Genomic DNA, 19,940 nt, shown 5'->3' on the forward strand with positions numbered 1-19,940 from the left:
TATAGAAAAATAAATATGTAATATTGCAAAAATATACTTGTATATGTAATTTTCATTAAATCCTTAATATTTTAAAAATTTGTCACATTCTGTATTCAAAGATGACAATTATTTCTGGCAAATATGTTTTTAAAGTGTATCTTTTTATATAATGTATAAATATAATATATAATATTAATATTAATATATTTAAATAAATTCGTACAAATTTGTAAAATGTAGCAATATTCAAATTATTCATTAAATAAATTAAAAGATTTCTTACATAAATTTAATTTTATGAAAAATAATCCACATAAAATATTTTATTATTCTATTTCTTTTATTTTTATTCTTATATATTTCTTTTTCAATTTGTTCTTAGATACAATTAAGAAGAAATAAAAAAGCGAAGTAGATAATAAAATAATTAAAGACAAATAAATTCAAAAAAAGAAAATCATCAAAAAAGAATTATTTAAAAAATTTTTTTGGAAGACTTGATGCGTACCAAATTTACAGTATAGTATAGTTATAGTATACATATGTGCTATATTCTCTATTTTTGTTTGTGAACAGAATAAAGGTTATGCAAGGGAGACGATTTTTCTGTATATAACATATTAATATATTCCAAAAAATTCAAATACTATTGCATGTCATACTAAATTAATATGGCTATTCGTTTACACATGAATAAAGAAGACTTAGCCAAGCAAGAGGAGTCTGAATTACATCTTATGCCATGTAAAATTCATGGTGACGAAGCCGCAAATGTTTCCTCCTATTTAAAGCCTTACATTCGTAAGGTTGATGAAGAATGTAAGTAATAGAGTAAAACAAAAGTTATACATGTATTATATAAAAAAAATGTTTGCAATATTAATTTATTATTTTATTTTAAAGATTATGATTGTTCATTCCGTGGCTATCCACTTCAAGGGAAGAAAGTCACTGTACCTGCTGGATACAAAGGCATGACATTTATGGAAAATAAGAAGGCAGACGTTGAAAATAAGAGCCGTAATTTGTATTGCACAGGAACGTTTTCAGAATTCACATATTGGAACTACGATAGAATTCCATCTAAAAATGATGCCCTCGCAGCAGCATTGGATTGGATTGACATAGCTAAAGCGGTGAGCATTTTTGTTCATTGAGACAATTGTATTTAATTATAGTCATTGTCATGATATATATATACTGATCTATAATTTCTTTTTTAGTTACATTCATCAGAAACATAATACCAAAAGGAGGTACAATTATTTCAATAACAGAAAGATATTAAAAAATTAAATCTCTTGTTTGATAACATATTTTTATACTTTGAGAGAAAAAGGAGACAATAAAGATTCTTTCTTTGTGTATAACAGATATATTTTTGCAGCATCATAATTGGATGATTATGCCACAAATAATGAGCATACAATAGGCATAAGAGTCTATGACTAAAATGCATGAAGAAAGTGTAAAGAGATAGTGATGATATCAATATAATCTAATTAGCAGCAACATTGAAAGAAACAGAAATTTCTATTTAGATATTCGTGGACTCGATTGCTTTTTTTAATATAATAGTATAATATATCTTAAATTAATTCTGCAGATTTTTTTCAGAGACAGATTCGTTTTATATAAGATTATCATGTTATATATGTGACTTTATATTAAATGCATTTAGTGCCACTATTGATACTTTGACAGCCATCGTTGATTAATGAAGGATGTATCTGAGAACATCCATATATGCTATCTTATATGAATTTACAAAATACATTTACCAATATATGAGTTATTTAGGCCAAAGAATCCCAATCAATTTGTGATAGTGTGTGATGTCTACAGAATTGATTTCCGAATATACATTAAAATGGAAATATTTTCACTTCTGTATTGTATAGGATCATTGGCAGTGCGAGAAAGTGTGCATATGAATGAGAATTACATTTTACATTATCCTGATATCAATAGAAAATGCTATAATAGAAAAACGTAATAATCAAATTATTACAGTCTCAATCCGAATTTTCTTTGGCGTTTTAATAATACTGAGGTATATGAGATTTGTAGAACTAATCCAGAACTTTGTGTGAATATATCATCTTAAAATACACAAATTCTTATACATTCGTTCATTCTTTTATACTCTAAATTATAGTAAGCCTCTGTCTCGGTATAACAAAATAATAAATATAATAAAATAGTTCTATCTGTGAAATATATTTTTTTTCGCATGCGAGCGTTGCTTACTATATAAGTGTCGCTAATAAAATAAATTTTTCAGATTCTAGGGAGGACCTATTTACAGTAATAACAATTACAAGAGTTTCTAAGAAGTTAAAAATAGGTCCACTGCGTATCACTTTGTTTCACTCATGCAAAAGCTCTCTAATGTTCACATATAAAATTGTGGAAGTAAATGCTTGTCTTATAAAAGACGATTAGTTCTGTTACTATACTGTTCATATATTATGCTAAACATATTTTATATATTTTAATCTCCTCTTATACGTATAATCAGACGGGTATGAATTCCTGCCTGTTCGATTTTAGACCGAGGCCAGCAAAGTGAACCCTTAGGCGAACTTGGAAGGTGTCTAACAAGCGGCAGATATAGATAGATTATTGGATAATCCCTCTATCTGTCTTCTCTTCGTGATTTAATATTTGTTTTAAGCTAAATGTATGTGCAATTACATTAGTTTATAATATAGTATATTATTTCCGATGAAGATCTCATTATGCCTTAAATTAGACTTTGTTCGCGCTTAGCATTATGGGTGTATATGATTCTAGATTAAATATTTATAGATATACTCGTAAAATTATACAGAATTACAATGGATAAATAATTCATACACGATTTCCCCTACTATTGCACAATAGTTGCAACATCTTTTGTTTCTTTTTGTACCCTGATTTTAGAGATGCGTATTTTCATACACATTTTCAGACGACTGAATTTCTTAGAACGTGAGATATGTTCCGTTTTAAATGCAAGTTCAAAAAACTGATTCCGTAAAACTGTTTCGCATGGAAATGCAAATTTTTGGCAGTGATGATTGTGATCATAATACATTCAAGATTCCAAAAACATCACTTTGTATAAAAGCAACTATATATATTGCAACGGGCAGTATATATAAGTAAAATGCATATTAATCTTTGGTATTGTCCACGCGTTCTTATAATCTCCGACAGATCTTTTATCCAATTAGATATAAAATATCAAAAATCTACTTAGTAAAAAACCGATTCGTGTATATAATATATAGATATATATATATATATAAAAACATGTATAATATCTATATATTATAATATACATAACAAAGAAGATAGAAATATTGAGAGCTTCCCAGTCTTACATTTCATAATTAAGATCTACAAAATTCACAAAAAAGCAAGCTGCCAAATAATGCGCTCTGTACACATTTGCAAGAGAGAAACAAATATAAAAATTAAATTTAATACTATTTTATACATGTTGAAACGTGCCTAATTCATTGGTTTGCTCCTGATGAAACTTATTCTGATCCTGTTGCTGCTTGATGAAAGCGCTGAGTCTATTCAATAAGAATTGTTTATCATGGCCCTCCAAGACCAACTGATTCTTCAACACCGTCACCATATGCTTGTTCGCTATCGACACCGCGTAATAGTAATAGAGGAGCAGAGCAAGAATGACGAAGGCCGGTATACCGAAGCCAGCTGTACCCAGGAAGAAGAGGGTCGACTGCAGCCAGTCGGGGAAGCGCATGAACGTCGCGATCAACAACATCCACACGGATTCCCATTCGCGAAACGGTCCACAGGATTTCGACGGCATGATCTCGGCGATGGAATAACCGACCGGTATCACCGCCAGGATGAAGGAGACCAGCAGAATAAACATGAACAGGGAGTTCGACCTACTCGCGCGATAAATCTTACTCGACGGGGTGCTGTTCACCAGACAGGTGAATTTCTTCACGTAGAAGAGCAGATACGTGCCGGTTATGGCGATCATTGGTAGTAACGGAGCGAAGAAGCAGCCGAGCCAGCAGATCGTCTGCGAGTAGACGATATCTAGCACGTGTTTGGGCAGATCGAACTCCTGCTCGCCGACGAAGCGCAGGACTTTGTTCTCGGTGTGTCGAGCGATCAACGAGCGCGGAAAATTCACGAAGAACGTCATGAAGAATTGGATGAAGAGATCGGTGGTGTACAGCTTGAAGAACTGCTGTCCCACGAACGTTTCCCAGCAGAGAGGCTGCTTGTTCACCCTGTTGGCGCATTCGTTGTCCGGAATTTTGTCCGCGACGAGTCTGTACAGAGACGTTAACAGAACGACGAGAGAAGCGAGTCGAAGAAACACGGTTCTGAACAGCGTCACTCGAACGACGTACGACGGACTGTAATTTTCTAGGGCGACCAGATAGCGAAAGAGGAACGGAATCGCCACGTTAAGTCCGACGATGCATACGTAAGGAAGGAATTCGAAGAACAAACGAGCTATCTCGTAATCTTGCGCCAAGTACGTCGGCAGCTGATCGAACGAGAAGTCAATTACGTAATAAATAAACGTGCCACAAGCGCTCAATACCGTTAAAACCAATAGATTTACGACCAGACGTATGAAGAAGAGCTTCGTTTTCTCTTCCCTCGTGCGATTCTGTCGCTCCTCCTCCATCCTCTCCGCTTCCAAGAATGCCTTCATCTCGTTGTACAATGCCTTGTGCTTCACATCGGCAGATTTCTCATTCTGAATACAGTAGTCCCAGCCGCCGAATACCAGATTGCAGTATTGATAAAACTGACCCTCGCCCTCCACGACTCTTTCCTTGAAACCTTTGGCGGCCGATCGGACGATCGCTACTAGGCTAACGATGAAGACGCTGATTATGGCACAGATGTAGGACAGTGGTGAATTGTAATACAAGTTCAAATCTATGCAATGAAAGATCTTGTGCGTGTACCAACCGTAAAATAGCGGAGTGTACTCGATCCCCTGTACGATCTTGGTTATACTATCACTTTCATTGATCATATTCTTGTATAATTCGGAGCAACAGGCCACGCTGGCAGTGTTATTGTTAGACAAACATATTTCATTCTCAGGCGTCTCAAGCATTGCCGGCAACACTATTAATACAAATATAATCGCAAACAAAAATAGATTGAGATACATCAACCATTTTATAAATAAAAAATACGCTACTATGCCCATTCCGAAATTTCCGCCTATCTTCTTGAGACTGTCGTTCCACAGCTCCATTTTGGACCAAGTCTCCTTCATTCTTATGCGAAATTGCTGCCAAGCTTTCCTACGCTGCCACTTTAGCTGCTCAAAACCTTGAAGTCTCAATTTTGTGGCACTCTGAGATGCCATATATAAAGATTAATACAAGTTATATATTAATTGTCATAAAAAGAAATAAGAATGTTCTGAAATATACCTGTAACTGATTCTTCAGTTGTATCTTTTGTGACATGCATACAGGCATAGCTTTGATCTGCATAATTTCTTCCCAGGTACGCTCTTCATTGGACAAGTTTTCTGAGAGATCCGGTAGCATAGATACAGCTGCATCATGTATATTGGTCGACATACGCCTTGACGTTGTAGTGCCACGAGATCGAGTGCTCGTGCGTCTTCTCAATGTTGTCTTTGTGTCATTTCGAATTCGCTTCGCAGTGGCTGCATCAAATGTATGTTTAAGATACAGATGAAAAAAATGTAGCCACAATTCATCATTTCTTAAGTTTAAACTTACCAACACGAGACTTCTTGCTAGGAAGCAAAGTGGCGATATGCGAAGGATCCCTTTGCAGAGCCTGTTGCAGATCTGCTTCTATAGCTGCTGGATAACTCTCCTGATAGAATTCAGCACCAGCCTCCTCCCATCCGTGCCCCCTATCGCAGCCTCTCTTCTTCCTCTCTCCACCCGACATCTTCGATCTTTAGAATATAATTTCCGTTCAAACTAGAGTCAGTCACGTGTGGAAATAATCACGGTCTTGAAATGTTCAATTTTGTACAACTCGATACATGACTTCAATAATGGCCTTCCACGTGTTTCACCAACTGAGAAGAATCTCTTGTTGAATTTTTACATGCTGTTTAAAAGCAGCCATAAGAAATATTGCTCATACGATGACGCATACATGTATAACTGAAAAAAAAATCTATTATTGGCGTGAATGTTTCACTCTCCCCCCGGGGTGTACACACACAATAAAATAAAATAAAATCGGTGTGTTACGCGCACATACTTTTTGAGATCGGCTCTCGCAATCATCGACGATTTTCCATCAATCGAGCTTAATGACAGCGTTGACAAATTATCCTTTAGCCGTCGACGATATCGTGACTCTGGCAGACCGCTAACGTCGCTTCGCACAAGCTGACAGCACTTTGACAGCGTACGTCGTTGTGTGTGCAAGCCTCATGGGGAGATTCTCGTGCAAATCAGATCAACGTAACGGACGATGCCGCGTTTGACACTTCTCAGATTTTTGAAGGATCGCGACGAGTGGAGGCATCACGGAGCCTCGTCGCCTGCTGATCTTGTTTGTCTCAAACGTCAAACTCGTAGCTGACAGCTCTAATAAGCGGCTGCCTAGAACAACGAGAATCTACATAGACAAGCGACTCGAACTTCAAACTCGCGATAGATTTGGGTAGAGAAATCTGAGAGCGGCCACCGGGATTCACCGTGTACTAGTGCGCCCCCTGACAAAGTAGACATAAACTACGTCATGACACTCGGAAAAAGCATGGTAAATGGTTCGATTCCGCGATATGGTTCATGTGGGGACGTACTACGGGTCCCGATTCGACAGGCGCCTGTCGAGACTTAATAACAATTTGATGAATTAAAATTATGTGAAGACATAATAATAATTCAAGAATTTTTATTCTGTCGAGACATAATGTAAATTCATTAATTAAAATTATATCGAGACATAATTAAAATTCGATAAATTAAAATTATTTCGAGACATAATAAAAATTCGATGAATTACTATTATCTCGAGACATAATAAAAATTCGATGAATTAAAATTATGTCTCGAGATAATTTTAATTCCATCGTATTTTTGTTATGTCTCGATATAATTTTAATTCATAGAATTTTTCCATTTTATATTGATATCTAGACCAATCCATTTTATAGTGATATCTAGACTTCGGATTATATGCAAATTGCATATTTGTTACTTTTCGCACGTTCTACGACAGCATTTATAACGTGAAAAAATTATAATAGTTTCAACTAATTAATGTTTATTAATTTAAAAAATTATAATTTATTCACATTATTAATGTTCTTGTAGAATATGCAAAAATAACAAATATCGCGGGAAAGCAGCATCAATACTTGCGAGAATTAACGGAACATATATTGTAAATAATTTTATTTAGTACGCACATGTAAGTATATTTATAAAATTAAGGGAAGACTTCTGATAAGGGAATAAAGGGAATTAAGGGAATAAAGAAGGTGCAATAAAATGCAACGAGATTTTTATTATATATATATATATATATATATATATATATATATATATATTTTTTTTTTTTTTTTTTTTTTCTTGTCGATGTACCTTTAATCTCTGTGTCACAACAATACAGAATCTCCGAAAATATATTTTTTGATGAGAAGCTTGAAATATATATTGTGCGTTAGAAAAACGATAGCCGTCTCATATGAAAAATATACATATATATATCTATGTTTCGTCGTCTCACAGCAGAGCCGGCAAAATAACATTTTATCCAGATCCGATACCTGGTGAACAAGAATCATGGGCATCCGCAGGAAGGGTGAGGCAAAAGAGGGAGGCATTTGCTCCCTCTCTCTTGGAATTATATAGTAAAAAAATTAAGCACTTGCTCTTCTTACTGTGAATAAATATTGGAATTTATATTTGCAATTTTATATAATATAAAAAATATTAAAATAATAAGAAAATTGAATTTAAAAAATTAAGAAAGAATAATGAAATAAGAAATGAAAGAAATTTTAATCATGTCCCTCCTTGGAAAAAAACCTACGAACACCCATGACAAGAATATATAGCATAAACATACGCATGTCTAGCCGAGCTATATATATATATATATTTGCCGTTTAATTTGCACTCTTCCTATAGCGTGCGACCGCAATTATATTCTGTGCAAAGTAAGCAGACGCTAGATATAGCGCATATCACCGGCTTATCGGTCAGTTCTACAGCATCTTTCGCGTAAATGTTATCTTGACTTGTAATATAATTAGACTAGTTTGCACACTTATGAGATTCCTCCTCCATATTTTTCAATATAAACACGTCGATTTTTCTATTTTAAAAAAATTGACAAATCAGAAACCGTCTATCTTATTCTAATCGATTTTTCTTCTTTCTTTTTGACGATGACATCAAACGACTTAAACATATGATTGAGATCGCCGATCTCTGAAATTGTCATCTCTTTTTCGCAGAACTGCCGATAAGTCGACGACTTCTATTCCTGGCCGAAAAGTTTCCCTCGATGTTTACTGGACCAGGATCTCGAATTCGGGAAAGGCGACCTCGGCACCACCGAAAGGTATGTAACACACGCTATGAGAAGGTTGCACCTTTCCGATAGTCAAAGTGCCCTCGTGGTGCACGCGACCGATGAACAATGGTTCGCCATCCTCGGTCTCGCCACCCGGAAGCGCGTTTGGCGGGATGCTTCCGCCGCTTACTGGCACCCACGTAGGATTGCAGCCGCAAAGAACCTGCAAGGAGAGAAGTGATAAACGATAAAAATCATTCTCTCTGTAAAAAATTAGAAATTTTCTTAAACGTGCAGCTTTGCAAGTACAGGATCGATTTTGGGTGGGATATTACATTCATATATATGTGTGTTTGATTATTGAAACTCTCTTAAATGGAATTAATGTATCATTAGAAAGTATAATGATTTCAATGATAATACTGTAAACCATTAAAATCCCATTAAAAGATGATCAATTAATGACTGTTTTAATCAGTAATATTTGGAAGTGCATCTTATAATATTTTATAAAATAAAATTTATTTATGTTAAATGGTTGAATTTTTTATTAAGAATGCTATTCATTTTTTCAGAGTAAAATATGTATGTAAAATACAAGATGTAAATACAAGAAAGTAAATCAAAATTTTTATTAAAAATTAATAAAATATTAAAATCTGATTAATAACTTATGCCTTGATTAAAACTTATTTTATACTAATTCAGTTTAAGAGAGTATAACAAATTTCAAGAATAAGGATCTCGATTAGGATCTCTCTTCATAAATTTATTCGATAACTAATATTATATAGATACGTCTGACAAAAACATTTTACAAATATACAATTCTCGGATTTCAATCGCATTCTATGATATATATATATATATATATATATATATATATATATATATATATAATTGATCCAATTAATATCCGACTCGTAAATTGCTACGTGTCTCTCTTTGGATCTATACATATACTTACTTGGTAATCAGTCTTTCCATGCTCCTCGCCACCCCAGGCGACGTAGCAAACGGAATGGCTAGGCTTTACCTTGCCGGGAATGAGTGCACCCTCGTGATGAGCCCTGCCGACGAACAAGGGCCCGTCGTCGTTTCCACCCTCGACCGCATCAGGCGGAACCATTCCGCCGGACGCGTCGCACCAGCATGCACTTCCGGCGTCGAGTCCGCGGACTTCCACCGGTGCGGACGGCGTCGCGCCAGGATCTATAATCACGTTCTTACCCTTAATAATGCGACAAAAAATTCTCGAAATTATATGTATATTGATACGGTGAAAAAAATACCAGAAAGTAATATAATGCAGCAGTGCATCCTCATTCAACCAAGCTAAATTAATACGTTTGCCTATGCATAAATTATGTGCTATAAAATATTCCATGCGATTAATACAATGAGTGTTTGAGGAATAAATTGAAAACTGGAAAAAATAACAGAAATATACAGACGTATGCAAATTATTAGACTCAAATCTATTTTTATGTTGAGATTACACAATTTTTTTGTGTTTTATAACAAACACATTTATTTAAGTTTTATTTTTTTAATAAAAGATTTAAGGTTTTATAATTTTTTTACTTGCAGATTATTCGGAAATATTTTTTTAGTAATAGAAACTTATATTGAATCATCAAGCACTTACTGCGTGTCGATGATGTTTGTGTTATAAAATCAATCAATACCAGCAATACGACATAAACCGGTTGCTGATTCAATATGAGTTTTTATCACTAACAAGGATATTTCCGAATAATCTACAGATTAAAACATTATAAAGAAATTTTCAATCTTTATAAAAAAAATAACATATAATTTAAATAAGTGTGTCTATTAAAAAAACGCAAAAAATATATCAATGAAGTAATCTCAACATAATAATATGTTTGAGTCTAATAATCTGCATACGTCTATACGTAAAAAATTTTACAGATGTTATTTATTAATCATACGCTTAAAAATTGCATAAGTCGGGAAAAAGGAGAAAAGCTACACGTATAGTGCGTGAGTGCGTATATACAGATTTAACATCGCAGCCAAGCAAGAAGATCTATCACCTCTCGACGATCTCGAGATCGTCAATGCCATTTATGAATCGCGCGAAATTATTGCACAACGTGACTTTGTCACTCGACATTGACCGATCTCGTTCCAGGTAGCAAACTGATATCATTAAACGTCAAAATGACATCATTTGACGTCGAATGACGTCGTTTTGACGTTTAATGACGTCAGTTTGTTAAGGTATCGTCGTATAAAAAAACAGAGATATAGAAATAAATGTCCAGAGAGAAATTATTACGTTTCTTTTGACCGGTAACTGCGGGATATTGTTCGAAACGAAGTTTCCAGTTTCCGGTCGCACCCCAACCGGTGCGCACCCCCACGTAGCTCACTCCGATGGGATTCGGGTCTCGCCACTCCATAAGGACAGGACCGCTCTGACCGCCCGATCTGATCGCGACGAGGCCGTCGAGCCACGTGATCGAGAACCTCTTGTGCTCGTGCTCGCTGAGCAGATTCGGCGTGTCCACGCGCACCTGAACGGGTTTCGGAAAATTTCCCACGTGAGAGCGAAAGAATCGTCTTTCTATCCCTTTAATTCGGAATCGCTAAAACGTCCCAATCGCGTTGGATCCAATTTTACCGGTTCCGAATCATTAGCGGAGATCGTTTCGAACCTTGTCAGGCTGTTTGCGATCGTATCTGATAACCGACGCCTTGTTTTCCCACCCGCCGAGCATGATCTCGTACATGGGACTCGATTCGCTCTTCCGGTCGGTCAGCGCGATATGTCCGTTGCTCTTGGCTTTCACGTCGATCAACACCGAGCCACTTCGCACGGCATGGAACTTGTACTCTAGTTTGTTAGGGGTATTCAGGGGATTGCGACCTTATCGAACGTAAAAAAATTACAATGAAGACATTTATTTATATGGCGGTTAAAATTATCTCTAAATTAATGTAGAATAATTTAGAAATTTTACTTGCTCGTCAAGGCCTTCCAATAAATTTTTTTATAGAATAGTTTAATTTAAAAATCTGAGGAAAAAATAGGAAATTGAACTCTATCATACAACTTTGTCTATATACATGTATTTGCATCATGTTATTTTTAATATGCTCTCCTTCGAATTAAAGACATTCCTAATTGAAGACATTTACCCATATAGCGAATAAAATTATCTTTAAATTAATGTAGAATTTAATTAAAAAATCTGAGGAAAAAATAGGAAATTGAGCTCTATCATACAACTTTGTCTATATACATGTATTAGCATCATGTTGTTTTTAATATGCTGCTCTCCTTCGAATTGAAGAAATTCCCGTACGATATTTTGTGTTCTTCACTTCTTACTTGAAATGATGTAATAATGTAATTTTCATTAGGCAAAAGCAGAAAAGCAGTCAAATAAATAAATCCTAATATCAGTCAATATATGTGGGTGAAAATCAATCGTGTCTATCTACGATGCCTGAAGGTCTATCATAACGTGCTGTGTATCGATGTGCTGAATTAATATTTGTCTCTTTAAATTATTAAATGTACACCGAAAAAATTATTTTTTTAACATGCATACTTTATAAGTCCTCTTAATAGATATTCTTAATGAATAAAGATGTTTCTCTCTTTATGTGATGCTTTTCGGAATATCTTCTTAAATTAAGAATATATTCTTTAATTCCAAATAATACACTGATAAAAAATATCATTAAGTATATATTCTTGCATGTTACAAATATCTAATAAGATAATATATCTAATTAAAAAATATCTCTTTGGAAAATTTTCTCTTAAATTAAAAGGATCTTTTTGGCGCCTTTAGAAGAAGATATTATAAAGGTAAGTGACACATATACTAATATAAGAATACAATTTTTTCGGTGTAAGATTTGTATCAGAAATCTAATTCTCTTTGTAAAAAAAAAACGCTCTTAATCCAGCATCAATTATTTTACAATTACACGTGATATATAAAGGGGATAATCCGTGCTAGGAGGGAATCAGACATACCCGGGCGAACAAGCAGAATCTAAGAAACGATCACGTGCGACTATGCCATGGTTCTCATTGCAATACAGGATTGCTTTTCAAATACATTACGTACAACCACCGTAACCTCCGCCGCAGCATATGGCTGTGCGAACCACGATGCATTAATAGATCGTCCATAATCCGAAAGAATGCCAGAAAGAAAAATCAGAAAGTGTCAAATATCAATATATGAGAGTATAGAAGAAATTTGGTAAACTTATAGAGAAATGGTCTATAATTATACATTACGAGTGTATTATATATACTTCTACCTACGTATCTGTAAAACAAGGTGGATCGGAAGAAGACTATATATCGAGGGCTGAGAAAGCAAAAAGGATTGGAAAGATAATTCGTATCGTTAAAAAAGTGAGAGAAGAAGAGACCTTACCTTCGATGAGCCAGTCACCGGTGGCACCCCAGCCGGTGCAGACGCCGAAGTAACCGATCCCGAATGGTTCTGGATCGCTGTAGCTCAGGAATGGAGCCGAATCGCCTTCCTTGCCCACTGTGAGAGTCCCGTCGTTCCATCTGCGAATTTCGCGAATAAAAGAAATGTTACATAATACACGAGCGGAACACAGATTTAATTGATGCTAATCAAACTCAAGTAATAACAATGTAAGTTGCTCGACTCCTAACGACACTTTAATGAATGGAAGAACAAGTCTGCGAACTACCGTACCTGATCCAAAAACCGCGAAACTCGTCGGCGCTGAGGATGTCAGGTGTTTCTGCCTCCATCACTTCCGGCTTGGTTCTATTTTTGCGCACGACGGACTTGCTGTTACTCCAGCCTCCGATAAAAACCTGAAGAGAAAAAAGAACGAGTTTTGATCATGCTTCGTCGCAATTTAATTATCATCGCAAAGCTGGATTTTATTTTAAAGCTAAAATTTATAGCTAGAAAGGCATCTGTTGGCTCTCAGTTCTGCGTAAGAATGAATGAGAAAAAATCTCACCTCGTACATCGGGTCTCCCTCCTGGGGCCCCGTGGTAAGAGCGATGTGAGCATCGTTGGGCGCCTTCACCCGGAACTGGATCTGCCCAGCCGTCACGGGATAGAACTGGTACTCTAATTTATCTTCGGTGGAAAGCGCTGTAAAGGTGAAGGACTACATGAAGAACATCGAATAATTTATCTCGCAGTTTTATAAATCACAAAATCAGCTGATCAAGCGCGAGCCTCGCGTGTTAATTAATCATCGATTCTCCATATCCGACTGTCTTGTGACGCGCGAAAATGTGTTGATATCGAACATCCAGACATCCTGACGCCAACCCGACCCTATGACTACGTCAAAGAAAGTAGGACAATGCAGGATTCGATCGATATCGCGCGCTGGTAGTGATAATCATGTACGTGACTTACGTCTAGTGATTCGATCGTGATTTAATTTTAATGATAGGTATATAAAGGTCAGTCTCGGTGCAAACTGATTACATGTGTTCAGGCTTCTGTATACAGTTTAGTTTTAAAATGTGAATCGTAAAAATGACGCATTATCGATGCGTTCGACGCGCACGGATGAGTCATTGTCAATTACGTTTGTCATCAGCGAGGAGATATTTGCGTATAACGATGTATGATAAAAATGTATGCTATTGATAATTTTAATTTCAATGCTGCACGCAAAAGTCTGATAATCTATATATTCTCGAATCGAGTTGTGTATATGCGCCTATAAATCCGTTCGTCTTAATAAATCATTTTCTATTCCGGAAAATGCCGAGATGTAAGATGAATAAACGGTTATTCTTGGTCCAACAAGATCACGTTTCATAATGACAAGTGACAATAAATTCTAATAATTCTAATGAATAGTAATCGCGATGATCCCTGGTGGATTCTTTTATTTCGGAGATTTTTAATCTTCAATTTTAATTCAAAATTAGTCTTCAAAAAAGATGAAATAATGAATACGGTCATTCCATTAATTTCCACGTAATTTACATGAAACGTTTAAGCAAGAGAATTTTATAGCACTTTATTAATTCCGAGGTCGCGCGAAATAGAAGCGACAGAGTCGCGCGCATAACTAATATTTCTTATCTATTTTTTCCTATTTTCCGGTTGTGTTTTTCTTGCAAACGCGTAATCTGACTAACGCACGTAAGTAAGGGAGTAAACGTAACGATTATAAATAGTTGGCTATGCGTCTCCAACTATTCATCGACCGGTGACATCATACGCATTGTAAACGAAGGAAGGGATTATAAATGCGGGACGATTTGGCATATGGTCCTTGCATAAGGCGTATCCCTATATACACGTTATACACTGCACGAAACCTAACGCCGATGCTAAACTCGAGGTCATCGCGTTCAGCGTAGTAGGTCTAACGCTCTGATGTCATTCTTATTTCGATGTCAATTACTCGCACGACGTCCCCGATTTGGAATAATCGCCGCCCGCGGTTCTTTGAACGTGATGTGTCGCTGAAGAAATCTGCGCTCGCTCGAAATGCGACACGTTCAACAAAAATACTGATATCCATTGATGTCCGCTAATGAAGCTTCCGAAGATTACTTTGTTGTTTTGACCCCTGAAATCACATCGACGCTTTGACATTCGTTTCTCCGATACGCGCGACTCTGCTGCGAGATTTGAAAAGTTTTCCAAGTATATTGTAGATAAAAAAATATTTTTTGTAGACTCTTTTTTTATCGGACGCGAAGAATAAGTATATCTTTCGTCGATGTCTATAGAGATCGTAAGCGGTTCGAATCGCGTTAATTTCGCGCGGCAAATTGATTAGCTTTCATAAAATGTGGGTCGTTTCGCTCGCAATTAACATAACAACGTGAAAATTAGAGCTATTGAGTCTGATTCACGTTGCGCAACTACGAATACCGTCATCTGGAATGTACGGAAAAATTTCACGAATTTTCTCGTTTGACATCATCTAAAATAAATTATCCGCGACATCCTCCCGAGAGTGCTATTAATTTCTGACATTTTCCGCGACATGAAAAGGGATTTGGATGGTGACAACGGTCGCGTGTGTCGAAAGAAAAAATAATACCTATATCAACCGGACTTTACGCTAAATAGTTGCACGCTAGTTAGTTCTACGGTAAATCACGATAGCTCGACTATGTACACTTATTCGTGGAGCGATTCGCCGTCGTGCTGTCATTGACCTCGCATGGCAACTGTCGTTGCTTTACTATATATGGTGCAAGGTGGAGAACGTAATTTAACAGGATCTACAACAGGTGCCATACTCGCCACCTAATTTGCCACCTGCTCTAAAACATCAAGGAACTTTCTATTGAATTTTTTCGATGATATCTAAACGAAGAAAATTTTTTCACAAATTTTAAATTAATATATGCAATTAAACAATATTTGAACGATACGTTAATGTTTCTACAGTTTGTTTAACTATATAAAAATATTTTCGTTGTTTTCGTATTGTTTTTTCGAGCATTGTTCTGTCTACTTGTCTCTTTTTTTCGCTGATTATGTAATACAAAAGTGAAAGACAGATTTTTATTTGTACGCGGATTTCAAAGAATGACAAACGAGTCGTTAAATTTTTAAGTAAACTCAGCTTTGTTCGTAGTTTTTCTCGAGAAGCTTACGTGACAGAAAGGACCCGGTCGGCGGGCAAAGGTTTCATATAATTAGAGAGCCACGTAATAAGAACGCTCCAATTTCACGGTAAGATGAATGGGAAAAGTGTCCATCTTTCACGCGCAGTATTTTCATAACACTCCCAAGGATTCCGCTCTGATAATATCCAAACAAGGCGTACGATCGTGTCACGAAGACGACAAGACAATGGAGAAAATAAAATATTCCGCATCGTAAACGTGTATGAATGTTGAATCAGGAATAGTCGCGATTGAAAAACAAGATTTTCGAGAGAATGATAAATTAGTTTTCGCGCGGTCAAAGAGCGGAAGAAACAACTTTAGATGATGAGATGAAGAAGCTCGGAGGCGGCAACTATTGTATTACGAGACCAGCAATCTCTGGAAATCATGGATTACGTGGATGTGAAGGGGTCGCATTCCTATGACGTGATCGAGGCTGTTATACCCGACGAGGGGACTCGTCATCGGATCCGAGATCTACTCTCACATTCACTATGCCACTATAATTGCGAAATTTCTCACGTTAATACTCTGAAATTGTACAAGCTTTCAAACGTGGTATTTATATATATATATATTCATTAAATCGCACAACAGATACCAGCGCGATAAGTATACATAAAATCTGGGATATATATTATATATCTCAGATTTTATGTATATTTATACCAACATGTATTTATATCGGTCTCTGCGTGAATTAATGGATATTATCATTACTTCCTTTCGTTCTACATGTATTATATTGTATCTGAAAAACGAAGTCATACATTTTTTGTGTTAGAATATTTTTCTCGATTTTCTGAGGACAGAGCAATCTTTTTTTCAGATCAGATCCATACAAATTCATACAATAGTTCTTTTAAAATCGCTTGAGCATGCGACTCGATCGTATACAAAGTATCTAAACGCCGGCCGGTGTATCTAGCCAGCCGGCTTGTCAAACCGGCAGCCGCGCCCCGACTCTATATTTAGAAAGACCTTAGAAAAGAAACGGGATATACTATTCGCTTCTTAAGAAGAGAGCTATAATATTTCTTAGGTCTACAAACTCTATTTCCTTTGATTCGATCACCGTAAAATGGAATGAAAGCGCGGAAATGAATTCGCGAGGCAGAAGAAGACTCTTGCTAATTATTTGTTAAACCATTCAGAAATTAATCAACGCAAATACACGCAAATAAAAATTAATTAATTAATATCTGAGATATATTATACGACATTAGATTATTCTTCCTATTTCTTTATTTCGGAGTAACGTCAATTCTGCGTATATGTTACGTAATGTTACGCGTCAATGTAAACCGCATAGCGATCATAGTTAATCTGCTCCAAAATAGTCGCGACATGGTGATGAATAATGGAATAGATTCTATGTGAGAATTATACAAAACGAATCAAATATAGATTATAATCGTGTCGATTTAAAGAATCTTTCAAAATGTGACAGATAAAAAATGTCAAACGTCAAAATGTACACGAGTATATTATGACTTACAGACTGCCATGTTGCTCTTCTAGTAGATTATAAATTGTCCGATTATAGGAGATGCGGTACCACGATGTGCTCACAACGACGACGGAATTCGTACTGCGACGCGGCGCGGAATTTTAACGTCTTGGCAATCGCAAGCCGACGCGGCGGCTCGACGCAAGCGCGATGCGTGCAGGTACGATGTGTATGTATGTGAATGTTAATTAACGAGCGGGATGAGTCATCAGCGAATCGGCGACGTAGATAGATCGAATTCCGATACTCCAGAAAGGATAGATCTCCGTAGATCCGATTAATTGTGACGTACAGGAGATTAAAATTCTTCAGCCTTTGAATATATAATTTATCATCGCGATAATTGAACTGTGAATCATTAAGTTCTCTAATTAACTCTTATCTCATGTTTTAATATTATCTTTCGCTCCTTTCCCGATCGCAATAGGAATTTTACGTGCGCACTGTACTTGCGTGATAAAAGATCATTCTGTATCAGCATTGCACGATTCGCAATTTTAATAGAAAGAGAGAGAGATTGTGGTTTACTTTTTTAAATAATACCGCAGCAGCGGCGAATTGTTACAAGTGCTTATACATTGCATGTAATATCATAAACAACAAATGGCATGCAGTCATTATCATTCTTAAACGATGATTTCATTTGAACGAGTTAATAATAATTCTTATCGATCAGTTGAATTTTTTATTCGCGGTATATTTAAGTGATGGTCTATAAGTATCAGTTATGACGACATACTTAATAATAACTATGAAATAATAAACTTTAATTGGAATATATATATAAACTCATCCGTTTGACAATTAGATTTCCGCGTAATGTTGATTCTCCGAACGATTCACATGAATTATTCGGAGAATGCGCAGATTCAATTGTGTAAATTACATGCATATAATTACAATATTATTATAAAAATTAATGTATTAGTAAATATTAATATATTTTCTTTATGACCATCTTTATTTTTGAATTCAAATTTTTAATCTCGATTTTAATCGAGAAAAGTCGATAATGTACAGATGCACAAAATTATTGTAAATTACCTCTTGACGATACCTGTAAGCGATTGATGGTCGCCAGTTATCAACAGCTGATTCTGACATATTGAAGTATCCACATTTCATAAATTGAATTTCCATAGATATGTGAGAAATTCATAACATTCTCTCGATATAATATTAAATAAAAATATAATTATCGTGACAACAGATTTTTTAGCTATTACATATATTGCATGGCATGCATCAATAATTTATCAACTTTTATTCATCGAGGAAAAACATTCTTATTTACACTGCAGACCTTATGAATTAATTAAAAATATTTTCAACATTGCACACCTTTAACATTAATATCTAGCGATGCAGCGCTGATTACGCAATAACTGCAAAGTTGAAGATAATTTATTCTATACATAATATATTACAAGAGAAAAATAACATAGTGCTAGCAGGTATGTTTACAGCTGTGAATCTTAAATGTACAATCGTAGAATGCAGAAAAATAGCATAGCATTTATCTCTCTCTCTTTCTATTTGTGTTGTAAAAACATCGTTCGCTTCTATTAACTAATTGTAAGCAGCTAAATGCTTTTCTTATCCTCCTAACAGTTGACAATTGACGTCAATTACTTGCCAGTCTCGTTCCAGCAATTTACGTACAATGTTGCATTTAAACGAAATGAGAATAACTAGCGAAATAGGAAACTGACAGTATTTACATTTTCCAATGCATTGACATATGGACGATCTATTAATGCATTCATTAATAATCCTGCGATAATTTTTTCCTCTTACGATCTTATATTATTTTTATAATTCATTCCAACGTAAGAAAAGTTTGTCCATTCTTCGAAATTTTGTCAGCAAAGAATATGAATATTGTTTGATGCAACACACATATTATCCATATTCTTATCCGAAATATTACTCAAACGGCGAGCCTGTAATTTCAGCGATGCACATGCACCATCAGACGTGCACTGACCGGTTCTGAGGAGACCTCGTAAAAGACTCAAGCCAACACGACCCTACAAGATCTCGATGTGATCGTATAAAGCGAGACTCGCGAATGACAATTATAAAAAGATTCACAAGCTTAATGGCAGGAAAAAAATTAATAGAAAATTAAGTAATATATGGGTGTTAATATTGCGATTTTTGCTTATTACGAATCGCGCTAAAACAACTCGAGATGATAGTTTTTTTCCATCAGCTAAATGTGCAAATTTTATTCGCGTAATTGGACCATTTCAGCGTCATTGATGCAAGACGTAGGTC

General features: G+C 35.6%; 3 protein-coding genes across 6 annotated transcripts; 1 reads left to right on the top strand and 2 right to left on the bottom strand.

Moving 5' to 3' along the window:
* The first annotated feature begins 496 nt into the window (after positions 1–496).
* On the top strand, positions 497–2,982 carry LOC114936455 (ribonuclease H2 subunit C). 2 transcript variants are annotated; one of them, XM_029309652.2, is made up of 4 exons: positions 497–801; positions 886–1,118; positions 1,206–1,238; positions 1,370–2,982. In XM_029309652.2, exons 1-3 carry the CDS (start codon positions 654–656, stop codon positions 1,224–1,226), a joined length of 402 nt encoding a protein of 133 aa, XP_029165485.1. In that variant the 5' UTR covers positions 497–653; the 3' UTR covers positions 1,227–1,238; positions 1,370–2,982. The 2 variants fall into 2 exon arrangements, with proteins under 2 accessions (XP_029165485.1, XP_029165484.1); XM_029309651.2 differs by having other exon boundaries at positions 498–801; positions 1,206–2,109.
* LOC114936454 (transmembrane channel-like protein 7) lies at positions 682–6,642 on the bottom strand. 2 transcript variants are annotated; one of them, XM_029309649.2, is made up of 4 exons: positions 6,238–6,642; positions 5,739–6,137; positions 5,421–5,662; positions 682–5,341 (listed from the first exon to the last, which is right to left on the bottom strand). In XM_029309649.2, exons 2-4 carry the CDS (start codon positions 5,914–5,916, stop codon positions 3,461–3,463), a joined length of 2,301 nt encoding a protein of 766 aa, XP_029165482.1. In that variant the 5' UTR covers positions 5,917–6,137; positions 6,238–6,642; the 3' UTR covers positions 682–3,460. The 2 variants fall into 2 exon arrangements, with proteins under 2 accessions (XP_029165482.1, XP_029165483.1); XM_029309650.2 differs by having other exon boundaries at positions 5,739–6,150.
* A 725-nt stretch (positions 6,643–7,367) lies between these two features.
* On the bottom strand, positions 7,368–17,762 carry LOC114936495 (uncharacterized). Of its 2 annotated transcripts, XM_085486135.1 has the most exons (9): positions 17,649–17,762; positions 13,510–13,646; positions 13,233–13,357; positions 12,939–13,078; positions 12,621–12,650; positions 11,193–11,404; positions 10,814–11,051; positions 9,476–9,720; positions 7,368–8,731 (listed from the first exon to the last, which is right to left on the bottom strand). In XM_085486135.1, exons 1-9 carry the CDS (start codon positions 17,656–17,658, stop codon positions 8,504–8,506), a joined length of 1,365 nt encoding a protein of 454 aa, XP_085342261.1. In that variant the 5' UTR covers positions 17,659–17,762; the 3' UTR covers positions 7,368–8,503. The 2 variants fall into 2 exon arrangements, with proteins under 2 accessions (XP_085342261.1, XP_029165547.1); XM_029309714.2 differs by lacking the exon at positions 12,621–12,650.
* Between the last annotated feature and the right edge of the window lie 2,178 nt (positions 17,763–19,940).

Source organism: Nylanderia fulva, unplaced genomic scaffold (genome assembly GCF_048542155.1).
Source record: "Nylanderia fulva isolate GAGA-0341 unplaced genomic scaffold, ASM4854215v1 Scaffold40, whole genome shotgun sequence".
Taxonomy (NCBI): Eukaryota; Metazoa; Arthropoda; class Insecta; order Hymenoptera; family Formicidae; genus Nylanderia; species Nylanderia fulva.

What these genes read in the sequence shown, in the direction of transcription:
- LOC114936455 (XM_029309652.2), top strand. Translation starts at nt 654, where the DNA reads ATGGCTATTCGTTTACACATGAATAAAGAAGACTTAGCCAAGCAAGAG. An exon ending in TCGTAAGGTTGATGAAGAAT is followed by an intron (nt 802 to 885) that starts GTAAGTAATAGA and finishes TTTATTTTAAAG; the next exon opens with ATTATGATTGTTCATTCCGT. An exon ending in GGATTGACATAGCTAAAGCG is followed by an intron (nt 1,119 to 1,205) that starts GTGAGCATTTTT and finishes TTTCTTTTTTAG; the next exon opens with TTACATTCATCAGAAACATA.
- LOC114936454 (XM_029309649.2), bottom strand. Translation starts at nt 5,916, where the DNA reads ATGTCGGGTGGAGAGAGGAAGAAGAGAGGCTGCGATAGGGGGCACGGA. An exon ending in TAGCAAGAAGTCTCGTGTTG is followed by an intron (nt 5,663 to 5,738) that starts GTAAGTTTAAAC and finishes CATTTGATGCAG; the next exon opens with CCACTGCGAAGCGAATTCGA. An exon ending in AACTGAAGAATCAGTTACAG is followed by an intron (nt 5,342 to 5,420) that starts GTATATTTCAGA and finishes ATGGCATCTCAG; the next exon opens with AGTGCCACAAAATTGAGACT.
- LOC114936495 (XM_085486135.1), bottom strand. An exon ending in CGGTGACTGGCTCATCGAAG is followed by an intron (nt 12,651 to 12,938) that starts GTAAGGTCTCTT and finishes TGGTTCGCACAG; the next exon opens with CCATATGCTGCGGCGGAGGT. An exon ending in ATCGCAAACAGCCTGACAAG is followed by an intron (nt 11,052 to 11,192) that starts GTTCGAAACGAT and finishes AAACCCGTTCAG; the next exon opens with GTGCGCGTGGACACGCCGAA.